At 38.8% G+C, this 16,876-nt stretch overlaps 1 protein-coding gene across 1 annotated transcript in view; it reads left to right on the forward strand.

Moving 5' to 3' along the window:
- The first annotated feature begins 347 nt into the window (after window positions 1–347).
- DHX15 (DEAH-box helicase 15) overlaps window positions 348–16,876 on the forward strand; it is a 55,924-nt gene continuing 39,395 nt past the window's right edge. The window contains exons 1-5 of the mRNA XM_026071087.1: window positions 348–562; window positions 6,865–7,213; window positions 11,918–12,111; window positions 13,297–13,456; window positions 13,868–14,086. Of these exons, the coding sequence (XP_025926872.1) occupies window positions 495–562; window positions 6,865–7,213; window positions 11,918–12,111; window positions 13,297–13,456; window positions 13,868–14,086 (990 nt within the window). The 5' untranslated portion in view covers window positions 348–494. The remainder of the gene's footprint in view (window positions 563–6,864; window positions 7,214–11,917; window positions 12,112–13,296; window positions 13,457–13,867; window positions 14,087–16,876) is intronic.

A 16,876-nucleotide genomic window follows, 5' to 3' on the forward strand; every position in this document is an offset into this window, starting at 1 on the left:
GTAGGGCATCAACGGAAGCCCGCGGGCTGCCAGACCCTAACTGGGCGCTGGAGCCGCTTTGATGCGCCAGGGAAGGCGCCTGGGGCGCCCAGGCCCCGCTGTCCGCGGTTTCACCGGGGGCTGTGGGGCCGAGCCCCGGGGGCGCTGAGGGCAGTGCCGGAGCGCGGCCCCTGCCCGCGGCAGCCGTTACAGCGCCGCGGCGAGGCAGCCGTTGGGCCGCGCGCGCCGCGGGACGGCTTTTGCAGGCGGACCCGCCGCGCGCGCCTGCGCGCGACGCCCGCGCTCTCCCCCCTCCCCGAGCGCGCGGCCGCTTGCGCCAGTGTCTCGCGCAGCCCCGGCGCTTCCTTCCGGCCGCCATTTTAGTTGCTGTGCCTGGCCTCGCGGCGCCGCCGCTGCTGCTGCTCGAGGAGCGGAGAGCACCCGCCGCACCCAGCCCCGGCCGCCCGCCCGCCGCATCGTGCGGCTGCCCGCTCCTCCGGCTGCCCGCCGCCGCCATGTCCAAGCGCCACCGCCTAGACCTGGGGGACGACTACACCTCCAGCAAGAAACGCGCCGCCGACGGGTGAGGGGTGGCGAAGCCCGGGCAGCGCGGCCTGTGGCGGCGGGGTGGGGGGGGGAGATTACAGAGGCTCCCGCGTAATTCTCTGGCCGCCCCCCGCGGGGCTGGGCCGCCTCAGGCAACGGGGCGGCCGCGATGGGAGGTGGAAGAAGAGGGCTGAGGCGGCGGAGGCCTCATGGCGGACCTCCGGCGCCGCCGTCTCGTCTGGGCAGGCCCAGGAGCCTCGGCGGCTCCCTCTGAGCGCTGGGCCTAGGCCTGGGGTCGGCCTCTCTGGCGGGACTGGGCCCCTCGGCGGGGCGAGGGGACGGGTGGCGGCAGTGTGATGGCAGGGAGCGGGCGGGGAGGGCCTCGTGCGGCGGTGCTGGGCGGGGGAAGGAGAGGAAGCCGCTGGCCTAGCCGCTTGGGCGAGCTGGGTTGGCTCCCGTCGCGGCGGGGGCGGCGCGGTGATCAGCCCGCTCCCCAGCGCCTGGCTTTGTGTGCGTTTCTTTGCTCTTTCTTTCTCTCTTTCTCTTTGGCATCTCTGTGTGTCCCCCCACCCTGTTTGTTTCTTCCCGTCTCTGGCTTGAGAGGTCTGGCAACTCTGGTCCTAGAGGTCGGCACGAGGCATATTCAGCTTGTGCAACTAGCGCCTAACCTAGTAGAAACGTTATTCCTTTGTTAAAAGCTTTAACTCAGTAACCAAGAGGAAGATGGCTGACTTAAACTAAAAATTGGTGTGGGGTGGGATTTTTGCGGGGGGAGGGAGGGGAAGTTGTAACTCCACCCCCTTCACCCCCCCATAAATTCATTAAGGTTACATAAATTGCAGGAACTTGGGCAGTGTGCTCATGCTGTCCTTTTGTACACAGTCATTTCAGTGTGTCCACTGTGTAATCTCTTTTTGCTTCACTTTTGTGCGGGACTCTTAAAACAGACTTCTGGAATGTAAAGGGCCACAAAGAAATATTGTGTTTATCTAGTCTGCTCTTCTGCTGGTACCCAAAAAACTTTCCTGAATTAATTCTTTCCTAAAGTCCAACATCATTGCTTTGGACTCGAATATTTATCCTAGAAAAGTAAATGCCTTACTTTGTTATGAGAACTTGTAGTAATTAAAAATCAACCATAGCAGTTAGTGTTCATTGATAAACTGTCTTTGTTCTTGAAATAGAACTTGCATTTTCTTTAAGTGTGGACTTGAGTAGCTTTAATTTTTAGCTACTAGAGTTTGATATATTTTTGTCAGCTAAACTGAAATGAATATTTTCATTAAACATCTATTTTTTGTATGTATGTAGGATCACCCTGATCTAATTTTTTAATGAAATGGATTGAGCTGCTTATCTCCTCTTGAAATATATTCCCCCCGATTTTCCAAAAGCTTGTATAGCTCTTTTGTGAATACAAAAAGCCATACATATACAGACTTTTGGGGCATACAGATTTTTGTAACATCTTCAAATGGTGATGCCAAAACTTGGTATAATTTGAACCTGGTACAATTGATACTGTTGTGCAGATAATCACTGTTGTTCAGTATTTCCCAGTTTGTTGTAGGGTTGTGGGTTTTATTTTTTTTAGTATTTTTATTTTTTGGTATTACTTCCATTGATTGTCTGCTGTCACCCTGAAGGTGTAGTCTTCCCATTTTGTGTATGCTATAATCAGTTCCCAGCAATGGTATAACTTTTTTACCACAAGTGTTTGATCTTTATTACACCTTAAAAAAAAAACAACTGTACAAGCTCTGGTTTTGTGCCCCTTCTCCCAGCAAAAGCATTAAATGGCATAGGACCAAGAACCAGTCACTATAAGCAGAATTATTGAGTGTGATTATTACTCGAGATCTTAATTCATCTAACACATGCCATACTAACCTTACGTTGTCCTGATTTATTCATAGGGTTGTTAGGTTTTACAGCTTATAGAGGGCTAAGGGATATGCAGGTAGAGTCTTGTTAATAGCATGTATTTACATCTTTTCTATGCAGAGAGAGCCTTTATGCAGTTTAGTTGGTTTTAGAACTGGATTAAGCTAAACTTGAAGTGGCATCTATTCAGGGAGCTAATACAGAAATAGTGGGTGTATTTTACTGACCATCTAACTGTGTAGTATAAAAATTGTATCAGGGTACACTGTACTTTTTAGTTCTGCTTTAGTTGAGGCCATATTTCGGTATATGCAGTTTTGCACAGGAGTGATGTCAGGCCAGCAGGCTTGTAATCACCAATGTAAACTACTTAAGCATGGGCACAACATCTGTTTTCTTTTAGCCTTGAAGTATCTCTCTTGAACAAAAAAACTTCTTGAAATGTGAATTGTATGAAAAGTCTCTGCTTACAATGTTGCTGTGTGAATTATGTTAGTGTCTCTAAATCTGTTAATTTTTTTCTAAACTATTTAACTTCAGTTGCTGCTGCGTAACATCACAGTGCTTGTGTGAGTGCGATCTATCACTGACTTACTATAACTTCTATCTTCATACATGCAGAACAATTTCTCATTTAACGATATTGGTTTTTTTGCATCAACTGCGGACTTTTACAAATACCTATTCAGTAGTGGAAGAATAACACTGATGTTCTATTAGATATGTTTAGACTGTTTAACAGTGATGATCAGTGGTTTTACCTTGTGTGCTGTGTTTCCATTTTTAGTTTTATGTGCTTTTCATCTTAGGACTTAGTGACGTGTTTCTTTTGTAGCCATATGTGTATGTATTCTATATGTGAAAGCTGATAGACGAGACTACTTACAAAAAAAATTGATTATGGAATTGGAGTTTGTGTGCACAACAGATTTGATTAAATCAAAATTCATCTTCTCAGAGATGATGAAAAGTAAGTTAAATGTGACAGTTCTTAAATGAAGAATTGCCAAGTTGCATTTTTAGAAAGTTCAGTAGGTTCATATGGCCCCATAACACATTCAGTATATATCCTACCAAAGTCTTATATGGAGGCTTTCCTTTTTTCTGGAGCGATCAGTCTTCAAAAGATATGAGCTGGAATTCTTTTTTGTACTTTATTCATTAAAATGCTCATCTGGAAGTATTTTTTCACTTACTTCAAACTTGTCAGTGATTGGGAAGCAGACAGCATGTTTTTTGGAATAAAATGTCCTTCCCCTTTTCCTTGGTTGATCCCAGAAGTCTGAATGTGTCTGCCAGTTTTCAGTAATACCAACAGGAGACTGGGAACTGTTTTTAGGAGGAAAAAGTGCTGCTGCAAAACGAATAAACCGATACATGACCAATGAATATTGGAGAGTAAATCTGAGGGCATGTTATATGTTATGTTTTTTCTGTGCTGAGATCTAGTTGCCACCCTTCTATCTTTCTTAAACCTTTTTAAAAGAACAAAGAAAAAACAACTCCCTTGGTTAACCTCTATTGAGGTTAACCTTCATTGAGTTTTTGCCTTCTGAAATGTAAATAAAATTTGATAAGTTTGTTTTCTTAAATGCAGGAATGGGCAGCTGTAAGAGTTAAATGAAGTAATACAAATGGAGGATTAACAGGATTTTCCATTCTGGATCATATTTGTAGTTTATTTACACCAGTACAGTGTTCTTGAGATTATATCTATGCTTTAAACCTGCACTAGTCACTACCATCACAAAAGAAGGCAGTGCTGCCCCCTCTCTTTCTGTGCTGCAAGTGTTTGGGAGACTAGATTAGAAAACTGTTTTGTATTAGAATTAATTTTGGTGGAGATGGGCAGGAAGGGCTTGTTCTTTACAAGGCCACTGAAATGCTTCTACCAACACAAGGATAAGGTTGGCAACAGAGGATAGGTCTGTTTATTTTGACACAAGTGCTGGCTTACACGGTTTTGAAGCATACATGAAGATAAACTCATTTGCTCTGTAGAAGCTTCTGACAGAATTGTTTGCTTAGACAGTTGCAGAATAGTCTGTTTCTGAAGGAATTTTGTTGCTAACTTCTTCATTGGTGTCTAGTCAGAGTGTAAAAACCATTAATAGTATGTCTTATTCTTTCTACTTCCAGATTTTTCCCTCCATGAAGTATGTACTGTTATCAAGTTGTTGTATTTTGCCCTGGTTTTACCATACTTAAATTGCTTTTATAACCTTTATTTCCCTTTCTTATTATGCTGTTACTGTTTCATCACACCTTTATCTATGCCAATACCTGCTGATATTTAAAAATGCTGATTCTTAATAGCTCATTAACTTAAAAAAAACCAAAAAACCACAAAACCTTGATCCATTTGTCTGTTATCATTAGACTCTTCCACCATGAAGTGTAGTATTATGGAGCTTAGTTCCTTCAATTTGTAATGGGGTAATTTTCCTCTAGCAGAGTATAATACCCTACTAGATACTGCAATGCATGCCTGCCATTTTTATGTAAAAAGAGATTTCTAGCTTGTACAGTATTTGACAGTGTTAGAACTATGCTGGGGTGTTAGAACTATGCTGGCTATGGTGTTTCAGATTCAAGCAAAAGATATAAATGAGCCTTGTTTTTTATCATTTATTGTTTTTTAGGTAGTTCAGTGTCCAAAGACTTAGGAAAGCCTATTGAAAGGGAATTAGGACAGTGACAGTCAGCAGTGTATTTTGTTACCCTCCTTTCTTCTCAGTTTCGCCTATGTTAAAAGAAGTATTTTTAAAAGTACAATACAAAATAATGTAATGGCTATTAATTATGACAACMTCTGAAGCTATAATGTCAAAATATTGGAGGGAAGAATGTCCATACAGTCTGCCTAGATTATGTTCATTTTTACAAGAACAAGAGTGCTGGTCCTTCTTGATGTCTAGCATATTTTGAATTAGAATTTATAAAATCAGTATTAATATAAATTGTTCTTGTTTGCATCACCATTCCTATAGGTAGGAATTCCCATATTAGCTTATTGGTTGTATTCTATATGAGTTCATGCTTGGGGGCGGGGAGGTGTGTTCAACAGCTTTCACTCTTACTCTTAGGCATGCCTGAGAGCTGGTGAAGAAGGGAGGTGGAATTTCTTACTATTAATCTTTTGATTTTAAACTAGTTTAAAATTAGTGGAGTGTTTTTATTTAGTGGGATATAACTGCTGCAGAATTGGGAAGTTTTGATCTTTATTAAAAGCATGTAGCAACAGTTCTTTGGGTAAAACTGGGGATTTCTTGTGAGTGTTTCAACCATTAGTAGGGAGAGTGAAATTATGTACAAAAACAAGTATGTGGAGTTGCAAAAGCAAACTGCCACTAAGATTGAGGCCAGAGATTGAATTTGGACTGGGTAACTATAGTGAAAATAATGCTGTTTTTCTTTTGCAAGTACAATGAACTTTTTTTTTGGACTTCAAGATTACTTGAGGTTTAATATGAATTACTTTTCCTTGACCAGTTTGATGTTTACTAGCTTCATTTTAGCTTTATAATTTATTCTTAATTTAGAGAAAATGAACCAAATATTTACACTCCAGCAAATCTGAAACTGGAATTGCTTTGTGCTTTTTTTAAGTTTGTATCTCTCTCTGCCATGGTGAGGAGGTTAAGTATTTATGTAGCTTTTTATGTTGTGGGGTTTTTTTTCTGCAACTTGCTGACAGCTGTTTAGGTAACACAGATTTTTACAAATCATGTTGTTGTAACTATGTGAATGCTACTGTTTCAGGCTTGGTAACAAATAAAACAAATGTTGGTTGCTTCTTAAGTATGGGGTAGGAGGTGGTATTAGAGAAGACAGTACAACTGAAGTGACTGGCTTTTAAGTCTGAGTTTCAGACTCTGCAACCTGCAAATCAAAATTGAGTCACAACTTCACAGGTGACTTGGAGCAAATAAAACTGCAAACTCACTGTGGGATGTGAGAATCAAACTTCTCTCTTGGGGCTCATCTGTCATCTTGAGTTACAGTTCTTGCAGTTGGCATGATTCTGTTGCTAGGCAGGCAAGAAGAGTATTTAGCAGTTTCTTATTTTTCTGCAGCAACAGCAAATAGGGACAGGAAGAATTCTGAGAAAAGTCAAGGATGCATAGCTAGTTCTTGATAATAAGTGAATAGGATCAAGACGATGCTGTTCTTATGTGATTGCTTTAACCTTGCCTATGCTGAGAGGAACTATGGCAAAACTTATGTACAATGAGTGTAACTACTTTGTGTAACTAACATTCAGTATGCATCATATACTGTTATTCATTCTCTGCTTATCCTTCCTGGTAGCTGTTTGCAAGACTGTTTCAAATATTTGGTTTATATCCACTTTGTATTAGAAACCTTAAAGTTTCTGTTTTTATTTAGATTCCTGCTCTACCTTTAAATATTCAGGTGTCTCATTTTTCTGCTGTGTTTCCTAACTCACTTTAGGAAGGATCGGGACCGGGACAGGGACCGTGATGACCGTTCTAAAGATCGTGACAGGGATCGGGACAGAGACAGAGATCGTGACAGAGAAAGGGACAAGGAAAAAGATTTTCGACCTACATCAAATTCTACATATTTTGCTGCTGCTGGGTTACAGCCTATAAAGCCAGCAATGATTCCACACAGTATTAACCCTTTCACAAATCTACCACATACACCTCGATATTATGACATACTGAAGAAACGACTACAACTCCCTGTCTGGGAATATAAAGAAAGATTTACAGATATTTTGATTAGGCATCAGTCATTTGTACTGGTTGGAGAGACTGGGTCTGGTAAAACAACACAGGTGAGTTGTTCTCTACTTGATACCATAATTTTTAATGGTTGAGACTGTTGCTAACTGGGGTGTTAATCTTCTTTGGTTCCTTGAAATTCATTGTGCAAGGATACTTCACAAGGCTTGTTCAAAACTAGTTTTGACTGTTTTAATTGTTTAATGAGTATAAAAGTAGGTGAGAATCTTTCAGCATCTTCCCTTTTCACAGTTCTGTTCTGTTCTCTGGTCTCCTATTTCTGGTAGGCTTTCTGGTAGTTTATCCTTTTTGATGAGGAAGATGGAGGCTTTAACTCTAGACAAAAGTGTACTAATCCACCGTTTGAGATGATTGTTGCCAGCTTATATCTGTAGTTCATTTAGCTGGCTTGTGTAGGTAGTAGCTGGAAATCAAGAAAAATGTTATGGAAGTACACACCTGTTAGTGTTTGAAACATAGTGCTACAGATATGAACTTAATGTGAATTGAAACATCAGATACAATTATGGCATGATCTGTCTTGGATAATGTGTTTTGGTGCTATTCAGACATGAGAGGAAGAGATTCTTTTGTTGGTGGTGCTACAGCTTTACAGATGCTGTGTGACTTCTCAGAGGTCTTGTAGTTTTTCGGTACTACAGTTAAATTGTGTTCACAACTCCTGTCTGTGGGCTGTATCCATCAAAAAAAAAAAAAAATCAAAGAATTTGCAGATGCCCTTAAATGCCATAACATTTTTCTCTTTCATTGTTACCTGCCCTCACTAATGTTCTTATAGGTTGCTGTGTCCTTCATAGCATAGTTAGATGCTTGTCTGGATCCTGTCTTTAAGTCTGTTGGAGCTGGGTAAAATCACATTTTTAATAAATTCATGGCTTTCAAAATCCTCCTCAGCACTGGTGGGGACTCTGAGTGATGACAGATCTGCAGAGTCTCCTAACTGTTAAAAAGGATTTTGTGGGTCAGTAAAATGGAGAAGACCTGAGATATGGGCACACTGCAGTGCATTTATAGTGAGGTAAACTTGCTCAGAAATTTAATCTATAGTCTGATTTGCTGGTTACAATTTGTGGAAAAGTGATGTAAAAAAGTTCTTTATTCTGTAACCTGATGCATTCCTTTTATCTAGGGAGAAAATTAGGTACTGAAGTATGTCTTAGTCTTTATAGTTTAAAGTGGATTATAGCTAATTTAATCTAGGTATTACAGAAATTTTTAGTCATAAAACAGAATTTGAAAGTCTGGAGAATATGAAGGACATATGTACATTGATTACCTCTTATAACTGCACCTGATATCTTCAAAATAATATGCCCTTCTTGCTGCAAATTTCAAGAATCAATTTATTTAGGTGGTACATGACAGCATTATCAGTATTTCTTTTCTAATGTGTCAGCTGAGACCAGGATTTTACAGAATTCTTCAGATAACTTTGATTATATAGTTGAAAGATGGTATTCTGAACATTCATGTAAAAAAATTGGTACTTGTCTAACTGTGTGATCAGAGAATTCAGAGATCTAAAGGATGCGTGTTTTTAACACCTGTGATTTAAATTTCAAATATGTCTTACTGTCATGTAGTTCCCAAGGCATAAAGCTCTTCTAGAACTGTTGTAGTAATTTACCTCTTACTTTCTGAAATGTCTTAAGAAACCTAAGGCATATTAAATCCTAAAAAAGGAATCGAAGCTACAAAAAGCACATAAGTCATCTTGGAAATTTGTTTCCTCTGAATTTTATTTTTATGATACTGCAGRTATCACTTGAAACATTTGTGGGTGCCCCTGTGGGAATGTAATTTGTGGTCATATGCTATCTTAAACCTAGTTCTTGTTTTGTTTAGCATGTTTTGTTTTACTTTCATTGACCAGAGTAAGGTAAAATTTCTTTTGTGGCTAAGAAGCCTTCTAATGCTCAAACTGTGTTCTTGAACTGTTATGTTTGCTTTTGTCCAGTTTAAAGTTGGCATTACTTGAAAACTACAACAAACTGTCTTTCCTAAATAATTCTGTCTTTCCTTTCATGGCAAAGAGACTCTAGTAGTAGATAATGTTTTGAGAGTTATCTGCCGTCTTTGGTCCCTTTCCCCAATTAACATGTGCAAGTGTTTTCCCTTCAGCGTTGTAGAGCGCCCAGGTATGGAAAAGCTTGACTTTGACAGTGGGAACAAGAAGGAAGAAATTTTCCTGAAGGTCTTGTTCCACATAAACTCATAAAAAACCTCTTCATTAAACTATACTCTGAAAATATACTGAATATATTTGAAGCCAAGACCATTAATTTTGAAGTCTTCAGTATTTGCAATGGCTTGATTTGTAATTTAAACGTGAGTTTATAAGTTGACTGTTTTCCTCAAACCTTCTCAGAGTATGTTCAGTACTGTAATGGTGGAATGGATGTGCTGAATTTCTGCAAGAGGAGGTTAAATACTTGCTATAATTGCAACATGCACTCCCTTTTAAATGTGAGATCATATGCTGTGCCTGTATTATGACTTCAGAGTAGGCCATAGAGTGAATAGTAGAGTAGCACCTGCTTTTATTGAGAGTCTTAATGATAAAGAACCAAACACTTCTTCACATAATGCAAGGGATGCCACTTTGTCAGCAAGTTTTCGTGGCAGGTCAGGTCTAAAAGCAAGATGTTGTGAGCATGGCTTATTCTCCTGCTGTCCTTGTGGTCTACAAAATAATTATGACTGGTGAAAGTCTGATTCCATTTCAACTAATGGAAATTCTGAGAATTTTACTGTATAACTTTAAACAGGGAAAGTTTTCAATAAATTCAACTGGCTTACTTGTATCCTTCTTAGAAGAAGCAGAGGGGCAGCGTGCCACCTTCTGTCCTGTGTCTGTTTGAAAGCCTGTCTTTCCTTTGACTTTAAAATAGTCTTTAACAGCCCTCAGTGCTTCTTGTCTTTGATATGGCAAAACACTGTGTAGTCCCTTCATCATGTTTATTTTGGTTGCAATTTGAAAACGTCTCTATATTGAAAAAGTTCTTAAGGTTAAGAGATGCTCATGCATTTGGTGTTGTTGCAATGCCCTTTTTTTTTTTTTAATGAAAGTCAAATCTTTCAGTTATTGTAGGTTTTTTTTTCTTTTGTGAAGGTGGTGAGTTAACTTTGTTAGTTTACAAGGATCAGATGATATGAACTATTCTGTATATTCCCCAAAGTGATCATGGTTGAAGTGGAAAATATAGTATGGCGCAGTCCTTTTTCTTTGCATGTCTTTTAAAGCTGGATGTGAAAAGCTTTGTGGTGATCATCTAAATCAGCCTATCCCCTTAGAGACTGTAAAGGCTTTTTTTTTTTTTCATTTGACCATGACTGGAGGTTCTGCTATTACCTAGAAAGCCACTTTTAAATTATTTAAATTTAATGCTGCTGTGGCCCGACAGACTTGCTGTTTTAAGGTTCAAGTCAGAACTTGCTCTATTTAAAGTGAAGAAGCTTCAGCTAGTATGCTTAGAGCTGTTTTCCCTGGTGGCTTGTAAAGCAACTGCATTTTTCTATGCTGTGTATTTGGGAAGTGTGTGTGTTACTGGATAGGAATCCAGGTTCAGGTTACCAGTGCTGCTATTACTTTTAGCTGTGAATAGATTTTTCTTATGTTTCTGAGTTCTTTTCTGTTTAGAAGTCAGTTATCAATCTCCAGTCATATTTTGATAGTCTCTGCCTTAATTTTTCAAAATTACAATGAAAGTATGTTCCCCATTTAAAAAGGGGGGCATGTGGTTTTTATTACAGYGTATGCTTGTCTGCTGTGTGTATGTTTTAATGTTAAATTGTGCTGTGAAAATACAGAATTTTAGAAGAAAAAACTTGCTGATATAGTTCAAATATATACAGATTTTTCTGTTCTGCATTGGTGTGACTGTATAAATGGTAGCATTTTTCTCTTTGAATGTGAGCTTTTAAGTAAGAATACTTTGAGAAGCAATTACTAAGGAGGAGTGGATTTTACTTGATCTCCAGACTTAGAAGTAGTGACGTCTAGAGATGTCTCCTCATAAAACATCATACTAAGAACACCTTAAGAATATTCCATCTTCCTCATCAAGCTGTTAGTAACTTTAGAGCTTCCTGTGAATCAAGCTGCTGCTTCTGGATTGTTCTTACTATTTCCAGATTCCTGATAGTAACAGAAAATTGCTGACTGACAAATAAATGTTGATATAGGAACCAGAGCATTAGGTTTTCATATCTAGTTGACAACATTTCCAAAGAGCTAAGAGTTAACTAAATGGACATTCCTAATTCATTTTACTTGCCATGACTTCCGGCTAAGACAATTTTTACATTGTTAAACTTTTCTTTTTGCTTATGTATTAATGAGCAGTGCTTTTTTTAAAGCCACAAAGCATGTTTTATTTACTATACAAGTTAAAACACTAAAATTTGCTAAGGCTCTTGGATACCTCTGGAGCATGACAGCTGCTGATCAATAGCTCTAAGGAATTGATCCGACAGTACTTAAAGGTACTGTGAGCCTATGTGATTTCCTTTATAACTTGAAAAAAATTATGTATGTGCTTTAGTGTGGATGTGCTTTACTAACTGGTGTTGGATCCAACTAACTTAACTGTTTGCTCTCTCTAGATATTTTTGCACAAACAATTGGCATCTGAGTGGAATCATAATAGTAAATTTATTTGATAAAATTCAAAGGTTACAGATTACATCTGGCCATTAGAGGAAGTGTACTTAAAACTGAATTTAACTCTTGACAGATCCCTCAGTGGTGTGTTGATTACATGCGCTCTTTACCTGGACCGAAGAGGGGAGTAGCATGTACCCAGCCTAGGAGAGTAGCTGCAATGAGTGTGGCACAGCGAGTTGCTGATGAAATGGATGTAATGCTGGGCCAGGAGGTTGGTTACTCTATTCGATTTGAAGACTGCAGTAGTGCAAAAACTATTTTGAAGTAAGTATGGTAATTGTCATTTACAGGTATAATGCAGCCTACTTTGGGGGGGGATTATAGGGCAGTAACAGGTGTGAGCAAAGTTTTGAAAGGTGTAATGGGGAGAGGAGTGAAATCTATGGACAATCACTCTCCATGTTTGGGTGAAGAAGGAGGAAGGGAACTCTAGCATGACCTGAGAGAAGCTTGGCATGGGGCTTGGAAAATCAAAAGTGAGTCATTCGTCTTACAGAAATCCCTGTGTCCTGTGGATATTACTTTTAAGTGATCCATAAAGAGGAAGTTGAACTGAAGATGTATTTTTGAGCAAGGAGCTGCTAGAATAGAGCACTACAGCGTTCAGTTTCTCCATATTATGCATTCAGATGGCCTTTGTCTCCAGTAACTTCCTCAGTTGGTTACTACAGTAAGGGGAACTACTGATAAGTTTAAAAATTGACCTGTACCTGACTCAAGGGTGTGTACTCTGAAGTCTGAGTACAAGGGTGGTTTAGTTGTCAACTCTTTTAGATTCCTGTGCTTTGTAGGTTGAACCAGGACCACTTAATGTGGTTGGTAGATGACATTCAGAATGCTCGGTGTCTAACTTTCATTGTTGAAGAGGATTCCTCCTGTTTTTTTTCCATGAGTCTTGCTTGTCTGTTTCAAAGAACAGTGATTTGCGATCAAAATGTGTCTTCTCTTTTGCTCATACAAGTAGTTGAAGGCTGGGAATAAAGTCTGAGTAAAAAGAAATTATAAGTTGAGAAGGAAAAGCAAAAAAATGAGCAGAAGTAGTGACTTGGAAGCGGAAAAGGGGAGAAACAATTGTAGAACATAATATTTCTAGGTTTTCAGAGTTATGTTCCCCTCCCATTTCCCTGTCTTTAGTTGTAGACCTGCAGGTCTGCCAGTAATAGTCTGCAGGCTACTTGTAAATGTTGCAAACCTTGTTTCCCCTTCCCTCTTTTTAAGTCCCGCCCCTCTTCCCACCTGATTTCATGTATTCTCTGCAGTAATTGTTATTTAAGATTTTTACATGGGCTTGTTATGCTATCAGAAATAGTTTACTGGTATTTTTCTTTAAAAAAAAATGTTGAGGAAAGGTTTCGTTTAACTTAGTTGATTAGTGAATTTGATGTAAAAATTCTTTCATGTCAGTCATTAATAGAAATTTTTATTAAAATTGCTTTTGTGTGCATTCAGGTATATGACTGATGGTATGTTACTTCGTGAGGCAATGAATGATCCTTTGCTGGAGCGCTATGGTGTTATAATTCTTGATGAGGCCCATGAGAGAACACTGGCTACTGATATTTTGATGGGAGTTTTGAAAGAGGTTGTAAGACAGAGAGCTGACTTGAAGGTCAGTAATGGTGAAGCCCAACAGCTTCTCCTTTGTGGTTACAAGCATACCAAATAGGGACATTTGTGTGCTTACTATTAGCTGATTATAAAACTAGCCAGTAGATTAACTGCTTTTGATTTGTTAATGACAATCTCTGTTGGAAAGATAACTCTGGGAAGGTTTAAATGCAGTTTCTATTGAAGGAAATACTAGAAAGAATATCAGTCTTAGCTTAACCTTTCCAAATGTGACTAAACTTTTTTTGGACCTTGAAAACAAGGTTGTTGTATTCTACTGAAAAAAAGCATGCTTAAGTCGCACAGTTAATAGTAAGAAAATATACTCAACTGTAACATGTTTCAAGCATATCATTTCATAGATCCTTGTCAACCTTTAGACTAACTGTCTTTTTGTCCTCCAAACCTACAGGTTATAGTTATGAGTGCTACTTTAGATGCTGGCAAGTTTCAGATCTATTTTGATAACTGTCCTCTCCTAACTATCCCGGGACGTACCCATCCTGTGGAGATATTCTATACTCCAGAACCGGAAAGGGACTACCTTGAGGCTGCCATTCGAACAGTGATCCAAATTCACATGTGTGAAGAAGAGGAAGGAGATCTCTTACTCTTTCTTACTGGACAAGAGGTACTTTCTTTTCCTTTTTTTCATAAATTGCTATATATAGAAATTGTTTTCAGAGGCTTACATGAACGGAAATGTTTACTTGGCTTTTCTTGCTCATCATTTCTAAGTGACTTAAGGTTCTCTCCCTGTCATTCACAGAATGCTTAAGCACCTGAAGTGTATCTTTAATATACATATTCTATGCAAAACTTCTCTAAAATGAAAATTCTCTTCTTAATCAAGTTATTCTGAAATAGAAACCTAGAGTATGAATCCCAGATTTGTACTGAGGTGTATAAAAGTAACTAAATTCAGAAGTTCTAGGTATCTGGTAGCATTCAAGCTTTTGACTGAAAGAGTAGTTCTGTGCGCTTCCTGGATTGTAGAAATCAAGAATAGCCCTTTGGCTCTGTTATTTAGAGAGCTACTATTCTTCATAAAAAAAATTTTTTTAATTGCTTTGAGTATCTGTTTTTTTTCTGTACCACAAATATTGGGAGTTTTATCTCAGAAGTGCACTCAGTAATGTGTAGAAGAAGCTTGTAGAAAATCATGTAAGCTAAACTACAGGAGGAAAATGAGGTTTTCCAGGAAATCTTAAATCCTTTACTTGAAATAGGCTGTAGCTTTCTTTAGTACTATCTGTTGCATGCTTATAAGAATTTCAAAGCTTATTGGTAGATGGAGGTGGAAGAAGGATATGGAAAAGGACAGGTATTGTGAAAGGTACTTGACTAGATCAACCTGAAATTTGTATTTTTAGTAGGGAGAGAGGCCTCAACTAGCAAGAGTACTTGATTTTTATATTTCTCTAATTAGTTTGCTCTGTGGTAGAGGTGCTGCTAGTGAAAGCTTGCAGGTGATTGAAACACATCTCCATTTCCCCAAAAGGCTTGCTCAACATCATCATTTTACCTGTAGCCAATTTTCCTTTGTCCTGGAAAGTTTTGCTGTAAGCACAGCTGTGGGGCTCAGCTGTGGGGCTCATTAGCTAGAGTCTTGCTGTTGATTTTTCTTGCCTCCAGGCTGGTTCTAGGCAGATATGCTCTGCAGTTCTTGAGGATTCTGGAAAACTATGTGAACAGGGTGCAGGATGATAAGACTTTCCTTATCAGAAGGATGCATCTATGAAGCTGAAACTTCTGTTTCTGTTCTGTAAACTTTTTTTTTTAAACAGGGAAGAATTGCAATGGCCTAAAGCAGAAGGTCCTTTCTAGCTACCGCCTTCACTACCCACTTAACTGGAAGTAACTTACATAGGCAATAAAATGATAGGAATTAGAACAGATTAGTTAAGATGTATAAAAAGTTGATGATGGAAGCTGGAGATGTTGATTCTGTGTTGTCAGGCCCAAAACCAAAAAAGTTTTAAGTACATTAGAAATCAAAGGAATCTTAATTGGATAAGCCTGTTATTGAATGAAGATAAAATTGTTGTTAATGGTGCAGAAATAAATGTTCAATAACACTTTCATTTCCCGTCCTGAAAGAGGTACATGATTATGTTGAATGGACAGATTTTCAGTCCATTAGTAGCAAAAGAAAATGCTAAAAACAATATCTATTAGGAATAACCATTTCAAAACCCAACTTGTATCCCATAATCCCTATAAAGAGGAGAAGTCATGTCTTGATTGTTTTTTAAAAAAACTTGATGTCAGGGAAATTTCAGCACATAGAAGGAATGTTCATGTGTTGTACCAATATTCAAAAAGGGAAAGTGAGATGACCTGGATAACTGTAGGCAGAATTAGAAAATCTGATGGGGAATTTGGTTTATAAAGAAATAAGTGTAATTTGCATTTCAGTCAACATGTTTCTTCTGGATAATAAGTTTTGTCAAATTTGTTTTCAGTTGTTGAGACTGTTTTGTAGATTAATTATGTAGATGTGTATTTGAGGCATTTGATAAAGTACACTTTGAATGTCTCAAGACTGGCTAGCCTGCAGATCTCAAAGTTAGTTGTCTGCTGGAGTTCTGTGAAATCAGTATTAGATTGCATGCTTCAGCAAAATGAGTAATCTGTGAATAAGTTTCATCTATAGTGATTTTACACTTGTGGGTGATTCAGTTTGAAGGAGACAAATAAATAATGACAAGAGAACTGTATAGATCTGTCTGCATGTCTTAGTAACCCGGACATTTATGAATTCGGAGCATGTCTCCCCAATATCCTTTTCTCCTTACAGCAAAATGTGTCATTATATATTTAGGAGAAAGAATCCTGGATTCTACTTGGAGACTGGAAGTGCAGATCAGCACTGTTCTTGAATGAAAGTAAAAATCCTGAAATATATAATTGTGAAGTTCGGGTGTCAGTGTTCCAACAAGGTTTAAAATGTGATGTTGGTAAAAACTGAAGTCAAAATTGAAAACTTAGTTGCTCAGTAGTTGTGATTAAATGGGGTTAAGATAGTATACTGGGCTGCAGCTCACACAGGTTGTATCTTGCTTCAGCTTCACATGGAAGTTGTTGGGGAGCTGGGGAACATAAACTGAAAGAGTAATACTAATAATTGTGCTAAAGGCGGGACACTTCTTGTTTTTCATGCATTAGAGATGATGTCAATGTGAAATATTTCAAGTAGACCAAGTTAAAAAGATCCTGAATATTGAATCATGTTCAGACAAGTTCAGTCTTGACTTACTGACAGAGCAGCTCTCAATTGTTTTAAGTGTTGAGTCTTCTTCCATGGAAGACTTTTTTGGGGGGGGGGGGCGGTGGCGGCAGCGGCAAGTACTTCATTTTATAAAGTTTTGTTTTTCTCAATCTATATTCAGGCCATCCTTGATCTCCTGAAATATTATAG

The sequence above is a fragment of the Apteryx rowi genome, unplaced genomic scaffold (genome assembly GCF_003343035.1).
Source record: "Apteryx rowi isolate R43461 unplaced genomic scaffold, aptRow1 scaffold_321, whole genome shotgun sequence".
Lineage (NCBI taxonomy): Eukaryota > Metazoa > Chordata > Aves > Apterygiformes > Apterygidae > Apteryx > Apteryx rowi.